At 36.2% G+C, this 18088-nt stretch overlaps 1 protein-coding gene and 2 long non-coding RNA genes across 4 annotated transcripts; 2 read left to right on the top strand and 1 right to left on the bottom strand.

Annotated features, from left to right (window-relative positions):
* The first annotated feature begins 2382 nt into the window (after positions 1-2382).
* LOC125680505 (fucose-1-phosphate guanylyltransferase-like) lies at positions 2383-14509 on the top strand. Its single transcript, XM_048920167.2, has 4 exons — positions 2383-2522; positions 11164-11253; positions 11705-11878; positions 12253-14509. Exons 1-4 carry the CDS (start codon positions 2495-2497, stop codon positions 13833-13835), a joined length of 1875 nt encoding a protein of 624 aa, XP_048776124.2. The 5' UTR covers positions 2383-2494; the 3' UTR covers positions 13836-14509.
* On the top strand, positions 2965-6262 carry LOC125675164 (uncharacterized). Its single transcript, XR_007370361.2, has 2 exons — positions 2965-3342; positions 5867-6262. It is a non-coding gene; the product is annotated as an uncharacterized LOC125675164 (long non-coding RNA).
* Positions 5615-7901, bottom strand: LOC125675169 (uncharacterized). Of its 2 annotated transcripts, none has more exons than XR_007370368.2 (2): positions 6922-7901; positions 5615-6225 (listed from the first exon to the last, which is right to left on the bottom strand). It is a non-coding gene; the product is annotated as an uncharacterized LOC125675169 (long non-coding RNA). The 2 variants fall into 2 exon arrangements; XR_008800345.1 differs by having other exon boundaries at positions 7207-7901.
* Positions 14510-18088: the final 3579 nt, after the last annotated feature.

Raw genomic sequence — 18088 nt, 5'->3', positions numbered from 1 at the left:
TTTCAAATCAATCTATTAACAGATTTTTAATTGTGATTGTAATAACTTATAAAACATTTTAGCTTGCCATGTTACAGTTATGCATCAGAGATTGATGGCGTCTTAAATTTTGAAAAGTCCACGAAACGGGCATCGAAGCAAGGCTGGGAATCCCTTGGACGATCATTTCTCATTGTCAGTTTAGGGCTGTAGGGTACCACGTGGGCTCTCCTGAGGGTGAAAGCCATATTTCAGGCCTCTATGATGATTGAATATGGGGTGATGGAATGAAACAAAACTTATTAAAAGATGGAAAACATATAAGACCATTTTAAAATGGCGTCAGGAAGTCTTTGGGGGCATGCCTGAAAATACCTAATACTAGTTTTACATATCCAATGGTCAAAATGGAGGCTCCCTTGGGGATCCGGGTCAGAATAGATCCTCAGTATCCCTTGCTTGTCGATAGAGGCGACTAAATGGGGCGGTCCTTCCGATGAGACCGCAAAAACCGAGGTCCCGTGTCACAGCAGGTGTGACACGATAAAAATCCCTCCCTGATCAACGGTCATAAGCGCCGAGCATAGTCCTAAATTTTCAAAATGGAGGTTAATTATATCCTTAATCTTTGGAGAGTCCATGGAAAGAGTATCGATGCAAGGTAGGGGACCCCTTTGGGGCTGTAAGGGTACTACCTGGGATCTCCCGATGGTAGGGCGACTTTTCATATCTCTGAAATTATTAAACATGGAGTAATCGAATGAAACTAAACTGATGAAGAAAGATATGACAATATAGAGAAACCCAAAGAATCCTTTAAAAGGGGTCAACATTGAGGACAATTGCGCACTCCTGACAGTTTCTAATTTTACTTCTCATATGGGTCATAAAGAAAGTTAATAACAATATAAAATTTGAAAAATCCACGAAACGAGTATCGAGACCGTACATGTACCCCCTACAGCTAAAACTAAGGGTAGGAAATGGTAGTTTAAGGGGTCTCCTACATTGATATTTTAAACTGCGGAGGCCTACAGAGACAGGGTAAAGAAAGAGATGAGGTGAGATGAAGGAGAAAGGGGCGAGGGGAGGGAGAAAGGGGCGAGGGGAGGGAGAAAGGAGCAAGAGGAGGGAGAAAGAGGGGAGGGGAGGTAGAAAGGGACAAGATGAGGGAAAAAGGGACAAGATGAGGGAGAAAGGGTCGAGGGGACAGAGAAAGGGGCGAGAGGAGGGAGAAAGGGGCGAGAGGAGGGAGAAAGAGGGGAGGGGAGGTAGAAAGGGACAAGATGAGGAAAAAGGGACAAGATGAGGGAGAAAGGGTCGAGGGGACAGAGAAAGGGGCGAGAGGAGGGAGAAAGGGGCGAGAGGAGGGAGAAAGAGGGGAGGAGAGGTGGAAAGGGACAAGATGAGGAAAAAGGGACAAGAGGAGGGAGAAAGGGTCGAGGGGACAGAGAAAGGGGCGAGAGGAGGGAGAAAGGGTCGAGGGGATGAGGGAGAAAGAGGCGAGGGGAGGGAGAAAGGGGCGAGGGGAGGGAGAAAGGGGCGAGAGGAAGGAGAAAGAGGGGAGGGAGAAAGAGGCGAGGGGAGGGAGAAGGGGACGAGAGGAGGGAGAAAGAGCTGATGGGAGAGAAGGGAGGGAGATAACAAATGTAAACTCATTTTTATACGCTAAGAAATGGTTGGAAAGAACCAAATTAACAACGAATCTTAAGAAAACAGTGCATTGTCATTGATATACTGATCAATGACTCAGAAATGTAAAGGTCCTTTTATACAGTTTAAAGTGAAGCCATTATTGAGAATGGAGGAGGAGGAAAGCTAGGGAAATGTAGAGAAAAAAGAGAAGGAGAATGGATGAAGGAAGGGGAGAGGGAATGAAGGAAGGGGAGAGGGAATGATGGAGGAGGGAGAGAGGGGATGGAGAAGGGAGAGAGGGGATGGAGGAGGGAGAGATGGGATGGAGGAAGGAGAGAGGAATACAGGCGGGAGAGAGGAGGCCAGAGGATGGAAAAATTTTGTACGATATCTTTTGCAAAAAATGATTTAATAGTTCCCCTGTGATCCAGTATCAAACTATCTATAGACGGTATATTATATTCATAGAAAATAAAGGCAAGAAAGTAATAAACAAAAAGATATGCATAAAAATGACGAGATACTTTGTTAGGCCATTAGTGAGGATCTATACTAATGACTCGATTAGATATATTGTATAATTTATAGAAATTAGAACTGACGCAAATCATTCGATTGATTGAAAATAATTAAGTGTGGAGAGATAATTGATATCTGTAATTCGATTAATTGATATCAACAAATCAGCAATGATTTAAAAACAACAACAACAACTTTCGAAACGAACGATACCCTCCTCGTTTCTGTGAATGATCATTAGTTCGAATTATCCAGACCGAGCATTCCGGAAGTGACTGAAGATACCTTGGGCGTTGGGAACGTTGACAGGTGCTAGGTGCCGGTGGTGTTAACTGTTTTCCATGGTACACGTCGTCCGATCATGGAGAATAAGAAAGACGAGAACAACCGTACGTCCTTAACCCCTACCCCTGAAAATATTTTTATTTATGTTAATATGAAATGCAGTTAAATCTACATTAGTTTGAGTTGTTGAACTTGACGATTTTTACTCATAAATGTACGTTGTCTGTTACTATTAATATGTATACGGTGTGACCGTTGGACCGAGCGAAGCATGTAATGGTCATTGGAGTGTCCCAAGTGGTAATCATAATTCCGTTAAGTATGGTAGGTTATGATTCATTTAAAAATATATATTTTTAATGAAATTTTCCTTGCGCTAAAAACCCAGTAGCATCTTAATATTAAAGGGGTTTATATGGGGACAACAGTTTTACAGGATCCGCCTATTCATTGGACGCGGGAAATAAGACACAAGGCGACGTAAACTGTGTATTGTGACGTCACATTTAGCCTCAACCTTTTTCTCTTTTTCAAAGCAAACAATAGCCGTGTTTCGAGTTACTCCGGAACACAGTGTTTATTCTGTGTTTAGTCACGCCGCGTCAAAAATGTTCCACAGGGTTACTTCCGGTTTATCGTTGTTTACCTTTGTAAACCAACAGTCGACACTTCGTGTATTAGGCCTAGGCTTAATTTTGTCGATCATCATGAAATTGAAATACACATTTAATAGTTTGGGGTGTATGCGGTACATATTTGTTTATGAGCGTTTGATAAGCTACTATTGATCTACGAAATACAACGAAAGACTTCGTCAAGAACAGAAGAAGACGATGTCGTGTAACTCACACAAGGCCCAGCTGTCTAGTAACCGGAGGGGTAAAGGAAAAGAACGTATTAAACTCACTGAAACCTATCAAACAGGTAAAATGAAAATTATGACGACATTATATATATATATGATTAAACAAAACACAATGTGCACTGCTTCATAAAGCAGGCATTAGGTCCAGTACAGTCTATAGGGCCTATGTGAAATAGAATTTACGTTACCAAATCAGGGCCAAAATGGGCATAAACATGTAACATATATAACCAGGTCCATTCCAAAGACTATTTCTACCTACGAAGCTATTAATAGCTACCTAGGTATTTAAAGCTACTTAAAGTAGCTACTTTTACATGTTTTTAAAGATATAAATAAATAATAATTAAGGCACATCTTTTAAACAGGTCAGTCGTTTTATGTATCATGTTGTGCATGTACATGACAAAATTCGGAGTGTAAATTTAAATACTTTACGAGGGTGGAAAATGTAGAGGAAATTGCATGAAAAATCGACTCAAAAACTTTTAATGTAAGAGTGCATGAATGTTAACTTTAAAATTAATAAAGATTTGTAAAACATTCTAGACTTCTTATCATGTATCTTTGATCCTAAGTTCCTAGAGAATGGAAGTGGGTGCAGTTATTGATGCAAATTTGAAAGTAATCATTTTTTTGTCCAATATTTTTGTGGTATTCATTGTCAGTACAAGTGAATCAAGAAATTTGGTACACACCATGTTGCGCCGTTCCTGCGTTTGGCCACGAAATGCAAGTAAAGGAAAACGTAGGTAAAAATAGCTACCTGGAGTAGGTTTAAATACCTATGTAGCTACTTATAGCTACCTAGGTAGAAATAGTCTTTGGACTGGACCTGATAATTATTGATATAAAATATAGATAATGACAATACACAGTGAAAAGTAATAGATTAGCTATAATATTATAGGTATTTGAAATGGCTTTATTATTTAAAGCTAGTTTAGATTGAATTAGACTGGGTTTCTAAGTGCAATGGTATAGCCATATGTGAGTGAGGATAAAATTATCTACTTGGGTATAGTCAATATGCTGTCTAATTTGAAACAATCTAATTAAAATTAGATCTTTGATCTGCTCATGCAATCGCTACACAAAGTGTAGCGATTGCATGAGCGGATCAAAGATCTAATTTTAATTAGATTGATTCGACTTTTAATTTACTTGAATTTTAACTATGCTCAGCTGATCTCTAAGAAAAGACTGCACTTGTTATGAAACTGGTGTATAGTCCTTTGTGTAGTGATTGCATGAGCGGATCAAAGATATAATTTTAATTAGATTGAATTTGAAAATAATTATTTATCAACTAATACTTGTGTTACAAATTAAGTCTTTGGAGTTTGACTTCTAATGATATACTCATGTAATTGGAAGAATTTTTAGCATGACTATTTATTGTTGTAGTAATTTTATTGACTTTTCACAATCCAGTAGGTATTTGTGATTACTGCTCATATTTATATCACTGAACAAAATATATATCTGATCATGATTAAGGTAATATTATTCCTTTCAGCAACATAATTTCAATTATGTGCTCATAGACTGGTCCAGCACAATCTCTAGTATAATTAGCTATATAAATATGCTAATCAAGCTATATAGCTTTTTAAAGCTAATTGAAATTGCTTGATATAACTATTTCAAATCTTCTATCAAATATATTTTTAAAGCATAAATATTGAATTTCTAAGTTAAAATATTTCATCCTTGTACTTGAAACAACACACTGTAAACAAAAAAAGCTTCTTAAACTATGTACCTTAGGAAGAATTTTGATTCAAAATTGTCAAATGTTTAGGATTATTAAGTTGTTACAGATTCAACATTGTAAAGTCATCATATACTTATCAAAGCTTCGACACACATAAGGCAGTGGACAGTTATCAATACAAAAGAAATTCTCTTTTCATGAAAATTCTTAAAATGACATATGATCTATACCTAGAATAGTGTTGTGGTTAGTTCAAAGTACATGTATATTGTTATGTGTCATTGCACTTAAGAAATTTAATCGAAACTAGCTTAATGAAGCTGTTTGAAATAGCTTTATAAAACTATATAGCTAAATATAGAGATTGTGCTGGGCCTGATAGATATAGCAATACAGAGGAAATCCGTCATATGCATCAAAAGTTTGAAAAAGGTGAATTGACTTAAATATAAATTTATGAACAAAATTGAAAGAAAAAAAAAAGAAATTAGGAAGAATCTTTTCTCTTCATTTAAAACATGTTGGGTAGATTTTGAAGTTGTTTAACTCGGCTTTATACAGAATGCAAGCAAGCTCTCATATGACTACAATGTATAGGGGAAATCAGATATATGTACAATAAATATGGTAAGCTTTATTGATAAAAATCATGAAAACTCATACATTCAGTTTTAATATGAATTACTTCATGTATTTCCAAATAAGTTAAAAAAATATACATGTATGTACAGTGAACAGTATTTTTAACAAATACATGAATTATAATTTCATCATTATTTATTTATTTTATTATTTTTTTTACATCTTTGCTTCTCAAATTGACAAAAGTCTATTATCAATATTGTGGCATCCCTCCTCTTTTTCAGGTTAATGGGAACAGGATAATTTTCCATGCCTTTCATTTGAGGTCTTCAGTTTCATCATTAATCATCTGAATGTCGGTATGCCAAACTCTCATGATGTCATGTCATTACTGGATATTCCTTAACACTGGTTTATTTAAACCACACTACCTATAACATTGCCAAATATTAGACTGAAAATTTTCAAATACACAAGATTTGAAGCAGCAAAAGAAAAGAATTACATATGTATAACACACAAAAAAGAAGAAATTAATTCTCACCTGGCTGATATGAACTTTTTACTCCTTTTTAGCTCCCTTTCACTGCATACCAGCCAATAACTAGCAGTCATTATATGCAGATCAGCCATTGTTTTCAACCTGTGTATATATATGTTGAATAAAATATGAATGAAAATTGTTGTTCTTTGTTATTCTTTTTAAAAAATATATATACTCAATAGTATATTTCCTTACACAGTACTGAATCAAAGGGGTAGGAGAGCAAATATATAATATATAACCTGGCTCATGTTCAGCTGGTTCAATTCTTGTATACAAGTGGTTTGAGTGGAAATGTACATATCTGATGTACATGTAAAGTACCTTGATTGCACAGGCAATATGCATCACTTGTGTTCGAATTTACTATTAAAGAGTACTCTTTAATAGTAAATTCGACCCCAAGCGATGCATATTGCCTGTGCTTGATTGGTATTAAAAGTTGGAGAAAAGATCAATGTTCTTTGATATAATTCAAAATTTTGCAGTGAATGAACCATCAGTATGGAGCTTGAATAAATGATCATGCAAATTCTAGTATAGATCCGTAGGGATATATTATCTGGTGTTCTCATATTTTATTTCATTAGCAGATATATATACCCCCCCCCTCACTCCCTTGTGAAATTGCTTCATAATTTTTATGAGCCTGAACCATAAGTTCATAATTGAAATTCTCTATTTAATGTCATATGAACACCGTTGTAAAATGCATACACTGCTCAGATGTGGATGAGGGTACAAGTATACCTATTCTTAAAGATTGACAAGATTTTGCACAGTCTATATTATAACCTCTTGGTTTTCCTAAAAGTTAATATAAGCAAACTGGCTAGAACAATGATGTTTCTTTGTTGGTTCAGCTTTCACGGAATGTAATAATCGCACTCAATTTCGGCTGCTCGTGGTTTTCTACACAAATGACACCATCGTTTCCTCTGCGTGAACGCTTTTCCCGGGTTTGGGAAAAGGTAAACTTTGACATATTCCCAAGTAAATATATATCCCTTGCTATCCTTTATCTGATTTGCGACAGTTTGTGCCGCAAAATCTATATTTTGTCAAAAACAATTTTGTTACCAGTGTAAACAAAATTAACCGGAAGTACCCCTGTGGAACATTTTGCTCATATCACGTGACCGGCGTGGCTAAATACGAAAAATCCCGGGTGTTCCGGAGTAACTCGAAACACGGCTATTATAAACAACAATAATACATTCCGTATGCAATGAAAAAGGCCGTTATAAAACTAAATAAAATTAACCAATAAATTCAAAATGGTAAAAATGCAACCGTAATTTTATCGTATATTCTTATTTAAAGAACCTCATGAACTCGTTCATCTATTTAGTCGTATTACGGTTTTATATGTAATTATTTGCTAAAACCTGTTACAATGATACCGAGCGAAGCTCGGACGGGCCCAAGGCCCGTCCGCGAAGCAAGGCTCTAAAGGTAACACGTATGTAAAAGAAAAAAGTCAAAATCAGCAAAAGAAAAAGAGATAATCTCTATACACGTTCACTGAAATTTTCGTGATCCATATGGGCGCCGCCATTTATTTTTTCATTACCTGCTTCAACAGTTATTCGTGTTTTATTTTGAATGCCAATAATAGAAGACTCTAACGTGCAATTCGTAATTTAAACACTCATTTTGTTCAAAGTGAATAGTATAATTATCATTGTAACAGGTTTTAGCAAATAAATACATATAAAACCGTAATACGACTAAATAGTATTGAAACGGTGTACAGTGTTTTATATTTAATTTTTTCACCCTGGTAGTCCAAAGGACAGAAGATTCTGTAATTAACTAGTCCTGCTAAGTCATTACCTTGTCTGACTGCCTATGGCAGTTGCCAAGTCACAAAGCGACAAGCATTGAGGGGGTGCGGGCAGTGTGGGATGGGGCATCAGTGGCAAAGTTAAGGGGGCCCAGCCATTTGCACCCCCCCCCCCCACCCCCACCCCCGAAGATTTTTCAAATTTAAGGTATATCTTGGTCTTTTGTTTAGAAAAAAGGACACCACTAAACCGGTACATGATACACCTGCATACATTATTGACCCAGGAATTTGAATATGTAGGAAAGGATTATCCACAAAAGGATTTCGTCAAAGTTGCAATATCAATGTAGTTTGCATTAAACAAATCTAAGTCCAAGGACTGTAATTCCTTCAAAAATAGTGGGACAGCATTTCCATTGTAATATGCACTGCTACACATTGTGATCTTCCTTTGTACTAAGTTTCGTTGAAATCCCCCAAAGGGTTTAAGAGGAGTTGCAAAGACAAGGTACTTGCATAAAATAAATCTAAGTCCAAGGGCCCTAACTCCTTCAAAAATAGCTTGTAATATGCACATTTCCACATTTTGATCTTTCTTTGAACCAAGTTTCATCAAAATCCCCCAAAGGGTTTAGGAGGAGTTGCGAAGACAAAGTATTTTGAATAGAGAAAAACAAAACAAGTCCAAGAGCCGTAACTCCTTTAAAAAAACATTGGACAGCAATTCTCCTTGCAGTATGCACACCCCCACATTGTGATCTTTCTTTGTATCGAAATTCATTAAAATCCCCCAAAGGGGAGAAGTTGCGAAGACAAAGTATTTTGAATAGAAAAAATTAAGTCCAAGGGCCACAACCTTTAAAAAAAACATTGGACAGCATTCCCCTTGCAATATGCACAGCTCCACATTGTGATCTTTCTTTGTACCAATTAAGTTTCATCAAAATCTCCCAAAGGGTTAGGAGGAGTTGCAAAGACAAAGTTAAAGGGACAGACAGACAGATGGACGACAGCAGTATAACATAATACATCTGCATTTTTACGTGGGCGTATAAAAATGTAAACGATAAAAGAAGCAATAATTTCTTCCACTCTCAAAGCAATAAATGACAATTAAAATCTTTTGATTTGTTGAATTACTTTTATTGAGAGAACTTACATTTTGTCTTTTAAAAAAACAACTTAAAATTTGCATCATTTTATTGATTTCCCTCTATTAAAAATTCAAAAATGACAGAAATTATTAAAAATTGCTACTTAAGAGACATATTTGAAGCCCTATAAAATCTGTAAAATCCAGGAGCTCCCCCACCAGGCCTTCGCCCCCAGACCTCTGCCTCATAAAGTTGCATCCCCCTAACTGTAATTCCTGGATATCCCCTTGGACTTTCCCCCTATGGTGGCGGGGGGGCCTACCGCGAAAACTTTTCAAAGTCTAGAAGCAAAATCCTGCATTTCTGTTGCAAAATTACCTTCTGATAAACTTCTTTAAGCCTCTGATTTTACGGATTTATTTATTAAACCATGACGTTTTGGGTGTAGATTGTATGCTTCAATTGCAGTGCAATTATGAGCTATATTTTTCTAAGGGCAGAATTGATTCGGTTGCGTTCAAGATTTGACATTAGGTTTTAAATTTTTTATTAGTCCACTGGACTACTCGTAACTGATCTTCTGATAGTCCGGTGCAAAATTTACTAGCTTCGGGCTATCAGACTAGTGTTAGTGTCGAACCCTGGTGTATAAATTACCAAAACGTGTCAACATCATTACCAAAACAACTTCGAAGGGGATTTTAAAGAGGATTCTTATTTCTTATTTACGTTTGATTTTTTTCCAAAATCCGGAAGACAAGCCCCAGTAATCTGCATCTGGTAGCGACTCTACTTTTGCTAGGTAGGCTCCTCCTGGCAAGAACAAAGCTGTGGCCAGAAGAGTCTGATTGAGCTAGACTCAAATTGATCGGGAACATTTGTTATTTGTGTGGCAGTAAATCCTGCTAATTGATGCTGGGACAAAGCCAAGCAGATGTGATGTCATTGTCTGCATTCAATATTCGGTTTGATGTCATAGTTTATCACTGTGGTTAATGTATGATGGGTCCATATTCTTGGGTAAATTCAACATAACAATGTCACTCACTTAATATAACTGGTAGGGATATGTAAAAGCAGGAAGTACTGTAAAATTGGTTATTTAAGCGTGGGGGTAATTTACAAAATTACGGGGTCATGTAATAAGCTCATAAATTTCCCCCATTTGTATAGTTATAAGTATTTGATATAATATACATCTTATATTCAGTTATCGCATATTTTCCCCCCTTGCGTAATGTTGGACTTAAAAAACCGTGTACTTAACCCCCAGCGTAAATAACCACTTTTACAGTCTTTTGTCCAATACTATCACCACAATGTTCATTAAAATCATTACATTTATCTGCCCTCAGTATTGTACTTTAATTTAGCAAGGATTAAGTATATAGTACATATCATGAATGAAATTAGTTGCATGATGCCAGTAGCACAAATCAATGTTTTTACTTTCTGAATCATCATTAGGGTGTCAAATAAATTGATGATTATATGAGAAATAACCAAAATCCCATGGTTTACCAAAATGCATATGATTTTTACTGATGTGTCATTCAAAATGAGGATTTTGTGAAATATTAGGATCAATCCATATGGCAATCACCATAGTTTTCACACAGTGGTGCATGTATATAACATGAATGGGCAGGTCTAATTGAGGAACCCACCCCATCAGTAGGACCATCAACATATTGAATTTATGACTAGTAATCATAATATTTGGTGACAAAAATGTCGAAGGAGAATATATTATTCATGTTGTAGGTGATGTGCCAAATTATTGCAGTTAGAGTTCATTATCATTCCATAACAGCATTACATGAGACTTGGGATTTTATGATCTCATCTCATCTGAAAGACTCAAAACTTTCACTTTTAGACTCTAATTTAGAACAAGAGATGAATAGTCCTATGGTTAAAATGATGAAGCATAGGATGGTAACTTAGGTAAAGCTTTGAAAAAAAAATCTTGTGTATTCAAAATTATAATTTATCAAAGATGTTGTTTTGAGACCTATCTTAGTCTTAGTGAACATTGCTTCAATTTGCTTGCAGATTCATGGAAGGCAGTGTATCAGAAAACAGGTTTCATATTAATTTGGACTTACACTGTACAATATTTAACAGACAGAAATGCTATTATGTCTTTTGTAGATAATAATTCAAAAGATGTTCCCATACCCATGGACACAGGAATTGCAACATTTATGAAGAATGTGTTTTCTGATTATGAAAAAATAAGAGGTAAGTTGTAATGCTTTGTATTGTGTAGTGACATTCAGTCAAAAATTTTACTTCTAGTATGGTTCTTTTCTCACGGGGAACCAGCTAATAGGCATAGTACTATGTTTTGAGCTAACCAAAAATGTTAAAGAGTTCTTTATAAAATTGTCCTTTTGTGATTTGGATTCAAAGTGCAAGATTTGAATTTATGATCTTATTTGCAAGAAATAGGGCTTTCTCTTCAAAAGTTGAGGAAATGGTTTAATGATCAGCATATAAAATGGTTTTGTGATTTCTTTATATAAAAAACCCCCAGTAAATTGAAAACATCACAATCAACATTTCCAAAACCCCATCACGAAACCTTAGCATCTTTAGAATATCAAGTGAAATTTTGATTTTAAAATAATAATGCGCATGGTCTAAATAATGCTTACACAATGAGTCATAAAATTCTTTTTTTTTTCCTTAGGAAAGGACAAAAATTCAAACAATGCTGCATTTTGGGATGTTGTCGTCATTACAACAGCAGACTATGCACAGAAGCATGTATTTGAACTGCAAATTGAAAGCAAAAGAAAAAGAAAAGAGCTGCCTTTGAATCTCCCTATTTATGTAGTGGCAGATCCTCCAGGGCCAAAGATAGGTATGGTTCATCTATCAATATCCATACATCAGGTTGATAACTGATGTAATGATGACTGAATATTTTTCATCTTTATATAAAAACTTTCTAAACACAAGCTTTCCTAAATCATTATGAAATCCAGCTAAAAGATGCAATATTTCCATTGTACAATTCAATTAACATGCAACACTTCTTCATTAATTTTTGGTTGTGTGGTATTCAGATGACTTTAACTTTAACAGCCAATGGGCCTCTTATTCATCTGGATTTTCAAACAATCAGAATTGGATGTAAAATTGAGTACATGAGAATTCATAAGTATGCAAAACATGTTTTAGAGTGTTCAGGTTTAGCACCATTGCTGACTGAATGTAATTTCCATTTAATCTTAGGTAATGGAGGATCTACAATGGTGGTGCTGGGCTTTCTGGACCTTTGTCTGGGAGAAGAAATGTTCGGGAAGAAAATACTGTTGATTCATGCTGGAGGTCAGAGTAAGCGGATGCCCAGCACCAGTTGCTTGGGCAAAATATTCTCACCAATCCCTCATGGGGACCCAGTCTACCAGATGTTGGACCTCAAACTAGCCATGTACATGCCATTCATTCCCAACATGCCACCAGGAGTTTTTGTGGCATGTGCAGATGATATACTAGTGTATGACCTTGGACCTTTTGAGGATTCAAAATACTGGTCATTCTGCTATAATGGATTCAGTGCACTAGCCCACCCCTCCCCAGTACAGATAGGAACCAAGCATGGAGTGTATGTAGTGGAGAATGAAAAAAATGTAGATCCAAAAAAGCATATCAGGAGTATGAGGTGTTTGAAGGTGCTGCAGAAACCCAAGATCACTCAGATGTATGAGCATGGTGCTGTGCTTAGCAACTTGACCTTCTCTGAAGAAGTAGCCTTCAAGGGAGATATGTCATACACAGACAGTGCTTTCTTCTTCGGAATGGATGTAGCCAAAAAACTTTTACAGTTTTTTAAAGAAAATAGTCCTCTAACTTGTGAAATTGATGCATATGGAGATTTTCTGCAAGCGCTTGGTCCTGCAGCTACAAGTGACTACATCAATAACACGAGTAATGTCACACACCTCACTCCAAGTCTAGTCCACACAAGATTAAAGATATTTGAGCTTTTGAAGGGGACAGATATTAGTTTACTTTTGATGAACACATCCAAATTCATTCACATTGGCACAACGAAGGAGTACATTCATCACTTCTGCTTTGACACTAAACTTCAAAGCGAACTTGGATTAGAAAAAGACTGCTTTAATATATTTACAGAGAACGAACCAAGTGCCAAAAAGCAGAGGCTGTCAGACACTGGCTCAGGCTGTATCATGCATTCTTGCTTACCCACTGGGTGTTTTGTGTCTTCAAACACTGTGGTGGAGTACTGCCACTTTGAATTCCCACTACACGTGGGCCAAAATTCCATCATCAGTAACTGTGCAGTGTTGGAGGAGGAACTGACTGAGAGCCCTCCTCCACACTCACAAATCCCCCACAATATATTTCTGCATACAGTAGCAGTCAAACACCAGGAGAAAACCAAGTACGCTACAGTAGTCTTTCATGTTGACGATGATCTGAAGAGGAAAGTCCCAATATCTGAAGTATCCTCAGCGTCATATTTAGGATACGATATCCAACGATTTATCGAGAACTGCAAATTGACCCAGTTTGAATTAGACGAACACACAGGGGGTGTGGAAAGTGAGGAGGAAACACAACCTCTTACCAGTCTCTGGCAAATGTCCCTATTTCCACTGGAAAGTAGTATGACTCGGTCCCTAATGCTCGCATTGACGACAATCAAAGCTTCCCAGGGTAACCACCCAAACTTAGTTGATCTGAGTAACTATGATATTGTTTCCATGGAAGAAATACTTGAGCATAAGGATGTCAAGGTTATGTTGAAATTTAGAGAAAATCTATTTTCCAAAATTTCAATGGCGTAGTGTATTGTGGTTAATCTGAGACTGTATTGTGGTGGTCAAGATACTGTTATATTTTATATATGTCTACAAGTACACTATTTATAGATTTTAAACAGATTAGAAATTGGATGCTGGGTTATTCAAGATTGTTAACTGATTTTTGTTTAGAGAGTTTACCAGTTACTAGATACTAAGTATTCAATCTTCTGTGTACTAGTAATATATTTGTTTAGAAAGTTTACCAGTTACTAGATACTAAGTATTCAATCTTCTGTGTACTAGTAATATATTTGTTTAGAGAGTTTACCAGTTACTAGATACTAAGTATTCAATCTTCTGTGTACTAGTAATATATTTGTAATGAATTAACTGGTTCTATGGAAATTTGTCTGATCTATTGTGATGTCACTGTTTTGTTCTGGTTTTCTTTGCATCCAGATCTGAATTAAATGGAAATCAATTCAGCATTCATTTAGAGGTTGGACTGGTCATAAATGTTATTAAGCTCTTCCATTTCTATAAAATACAGAGGCAAAGTTAGCTCTTGTGAACAAGCCTTGGTAAATGATACACAGCTGCTAAAAATTGAAACTTTTTTTATCTTCTACAGTAAATACAAAATTTACTGAAGTCATTATGTAACAAATGTTTACATGTATATTAATAATTTGAAAATACAAACTTTATACATATAAGTGAGATTTTCGTTTTGTTTTTATTGAACAAAAACAATACTCTATATCAATCATTTCAACCACAGAGATGTATAAATAAAGAGTGGCAATATTGGGCAATATTTGACTAAACTGACTTTCATTTGGACAGATCACATAAGAGTCAATTTTACAATTCATGACAAAGATGTTTGCAGTATATAGCTGTGTCACATTTGAACCTCTTCTGTGGCCCCACTCTGGTCTAGAGAGTCGTATGTGAAAATATATGATTTTATACAACACAAGGATGCATGCATATTGATTTTCCATCTTGGTAATGAAATAAACATGCACAGAGGTGAATCCAGCATCTTCATCAATAATTTTCATCTGATTCAGAATTCATTTTTAATACCTCTCAATACTAGCAATACTCTGGTCAAATAAACATACACTGAATAGCTACAATGGTGATCTAATACTGGTCAAATAAACATACACTGAATAGCTACAATGGTGATCTAATACTGGTCAAATAAACATACACTGGATAGCTACAATGGTGATCTGGTATTGAAGGACATCCATTGGCATTGTATGTGCAATGTTTTCATCAAAGCCTGGGCCATAACTCGGTAAAAATAAAAGTAAACATTACATTAAATTCCTTTAATCTATGAGTATAACAGCTTGTCACCTTTGAAATACATGCACTATTTAAACAAGAGGCCCACAGGCCTTATCAGTCACCTGAATACTAGTGAAAAAGTATCGCTACTTCTATGGGCTATGAAATCTAGAAAAAAATTTCCTGTTCTGAATATCTAAGCTACATGTAAATTCTAATGTTCAGCAACAGTATAAAACAAGATGTGTTCTTAAAACTTCACTGCCTTCAAAAGTGCATACACTGATGAAAGGCTTTAAATAATATAGGTGTATTAATATTAAAACATCAAAATATATGACTAATTTGGACTCGTCCTTCAGTCATAACCCTGGGTTTTGATTGAAATTCACCATTTTATGTACATCCTTTTCTGCTATTCCTAAGTATGCATTTAGAATTTATACAGTATCAGCAAACTTGCACATAAATACTATATATACAAAGTGTTACACCACCCTAGGGTCAGAACCCTTACTCTGGGGATCATCAAATTTACAATTTTGGTAAAAGACTACCTGCTCTATCCATTTACTTTCAATTTAGTATCAACAGCACTAAAGATGTTACTTAAGTGTTTTACACATAAACACTATATACCAAGTTTGGCCCCGACCTGGGGTCAGAAACCCTACCCCAGGGATCATGAAATTTACAATTTTGGTAGAGTCCTTCCTGCTCCCCATCACCATGCATTTAGTTTTTCTTACACGTGTGTGGTTTTTGAGAAGAAATTTTTTTTAATTGGTCAATTTTGGGCAGTTTTTGCCCCACCCCTAAGGCCCCAGGGATGCAGGAATCCTGAAATTTACAATTTATGTCCCCCTTGTGAAAAGAATTGGAATGATAGTTATCAAGAAGAAGTTAAAGATGTCTATTGTTCACACATTTAATAACAGACCATTTTGGCCCCACCCTGATACCAAAACCCTTACCCCTGGGATCATCAAATTTACAATTTTGGTAAAAGACTACCTGCTCTTTCTAAATATCTATTTAGTTTCAATATAGTATCAACAGCACTAAAGAAGATGTTATTTAAGTGTTTTACACATAAACACTATATACCAAGTTTGGCCCCGCCCTGGGGTCAAAACCCCTACCACGGGGATCATGAAATTTACAATTTTGGTCGAGGCCTTCCAGCTCTCCATCACCCTGCCTTTAGTTTTTCTTGCACGTCTACGATTTTTGAGAAGAAGATTTTTGAAAATTGGCCAATTTTGGGCAAGTTTTGACCCGCCCCAAAGCCCTAGGGATGCAGGAATCCTGAAATTTACAATTTATGTTCTCCTTGTTCCAAAGATGCTTCATATCAAATATGAAAAGAATTGGAATGACTATTATTCACACATTTAATAACTGACCATTTTGGCCCCACCCTGATACCAAAACCCCTACCCCTGGGATCATTAAATTTACAATTTTGGTAAAGGACTACCTGCTCTTTCTAAATATCTATTTAGTTTCAATATAGTACCAACAGCACTAAAGAAGATGTTATTTAAGTGTTTTACACATGAACACTATATAACAAGTTTGGCCCCACCCTGGGGTCAGAACCCTACCCCAGGGATCATGAAATTTACAATTTTGGTCGAGGCCTTCCTGCTCTATATCACCATGCCTTTAGTTTTTCTTAAGGCCCCAGGGGTGCTTGAGACCTGAAATTTACAATTTATATTCCCTTGTCCCAAAGATACTTCATACCAAATTTGAAAAAAATTGGACTGGTAGTTATCAAGAAGAAGTTAAAAATGTTCAATTGTTAACGCATGACGCACGACAACCGATTGCAAAAGGTTTACTCAAGTGACCTAAATACTGTACACGGGGTGAATAATGTTAATTGCGAGCAAAGCTCGCGTCGACGAGCTCGCTCCAATGATTACACATATGCTTGAGTCACGTGATTTGCTCTTCATCAGCTGAAAAAAGATGAGTATTACCCATAATGCTTCTGGAAAAATGTCGCCGTCACTGTGGTATAGTCTTCATTGACAATCCCGTAATTAAAATAATTAGATTGTTTAGAAAGTACCATAAACGTTTTTAAATTCCAGACAAGCTTTCTCATAGCGTCAAACGTTTGGTTTTTGCTTGGTTTGAGAGAAGAAAAAACATTGCAGCTAATATGACGTCACAATGTAACTGTTTACATCCACTGTGTTATATTTCCTGCATTAAATGAACAGGTGGATAAAATGTCTATAAGACGTGTTGCAAGATGTTAATGGGCTTCGCTTGTCTCAACGGTCACACCGTACAACAAATTACTTATGTACACAAGGGGTGAATAAAGTTAATACTTAGGTACACAGGGGGGCAATAATGTTAATACTTAGGTACACAGGGGGGCAATAATGTTAATACTTAGGTACAAAGGGGCAATAATGTTAATACTTAGGTACATAGGGGGCAATAATGTTAATACTTAGGTACACAGGGGTCAATAATGTTAATATTTAGGTACACAGGGGGGGGGGGGGGCAATAATGTTAAAACTTAGGTACACAGGGGGCAATAATGTTAATACTTAGGTACACAGGGGGGCAATAATGTTAATACTTAGGTACACAGGGGGGCAATAATGTTAATACTTAGGTACACAGGGGGGCAATAATGTTAAAACTTAGGTCAAACATCCTCTAGTTATTGTATGTGTAGTTGAAAACCTTGTAAATTTGACTTTTTGATCTGAAAGAAATGGAGATCATTAAATTTGCCCATGAAGTTTGATCAATTGCTCATTAAAGGGTTCTTTAGTTCTTGGTGAGACAATATACAGATGTACCTGGTATGTACAATAGCTGTTGTAAACAAGATTGGGTATATAAACCTTAGGAGTAGCGTTGCTCGGTTGATAGAGCACCTGTATGGTTCGCGTCCCATGTCTGACTACCTTCCATCCTGTTACTATTTGTAACCTAACATTGCACAGTATAATCTGG

This window comes from Ostrea edulis, chromosome 2, assembly GCF_947568905.1.
Source record: "Ostrea edulis chromosome 2, xbOstEdul1.1, whole genome shotgun sequence".
Classification (NCBI taxonomy): domain Eukaryota; kingdom Metazoa; phylum Mollusca; class Bivalvia; order Ostreida; family Ostreidae; genus Ostrea; species Ostrea edulis.
The sequence above is the reverse complement of the archived record's forward strand: the minus strand, read 5'-3'. Positions and strand labels throughout refer to the sequence as shown.

Excerpts from the sequence above, each read along its gene's own strand:
- LOC125680505 (XM_048920167.2), top strand. The coding sequence starts at position 2,495 with ATGGAGAATAAGAAAGACGAGAACAACC. Across the intron at positions 2,523-11,163 it reads TAAGAAAGACGAGAACAACC|ATAATAATTCAAAAGATGTT; the intron begins GTACGTCCTTAA and ends TGTCTTTTGTAG. Across the intron at positions 11,254-11,704 it reads TGATTATGAAAAAATAAGAG|GAAAGGACAAAAATTCAAAC; the intron begins GTAAGTTGTAAT and ends TTTTTTCCTTAG.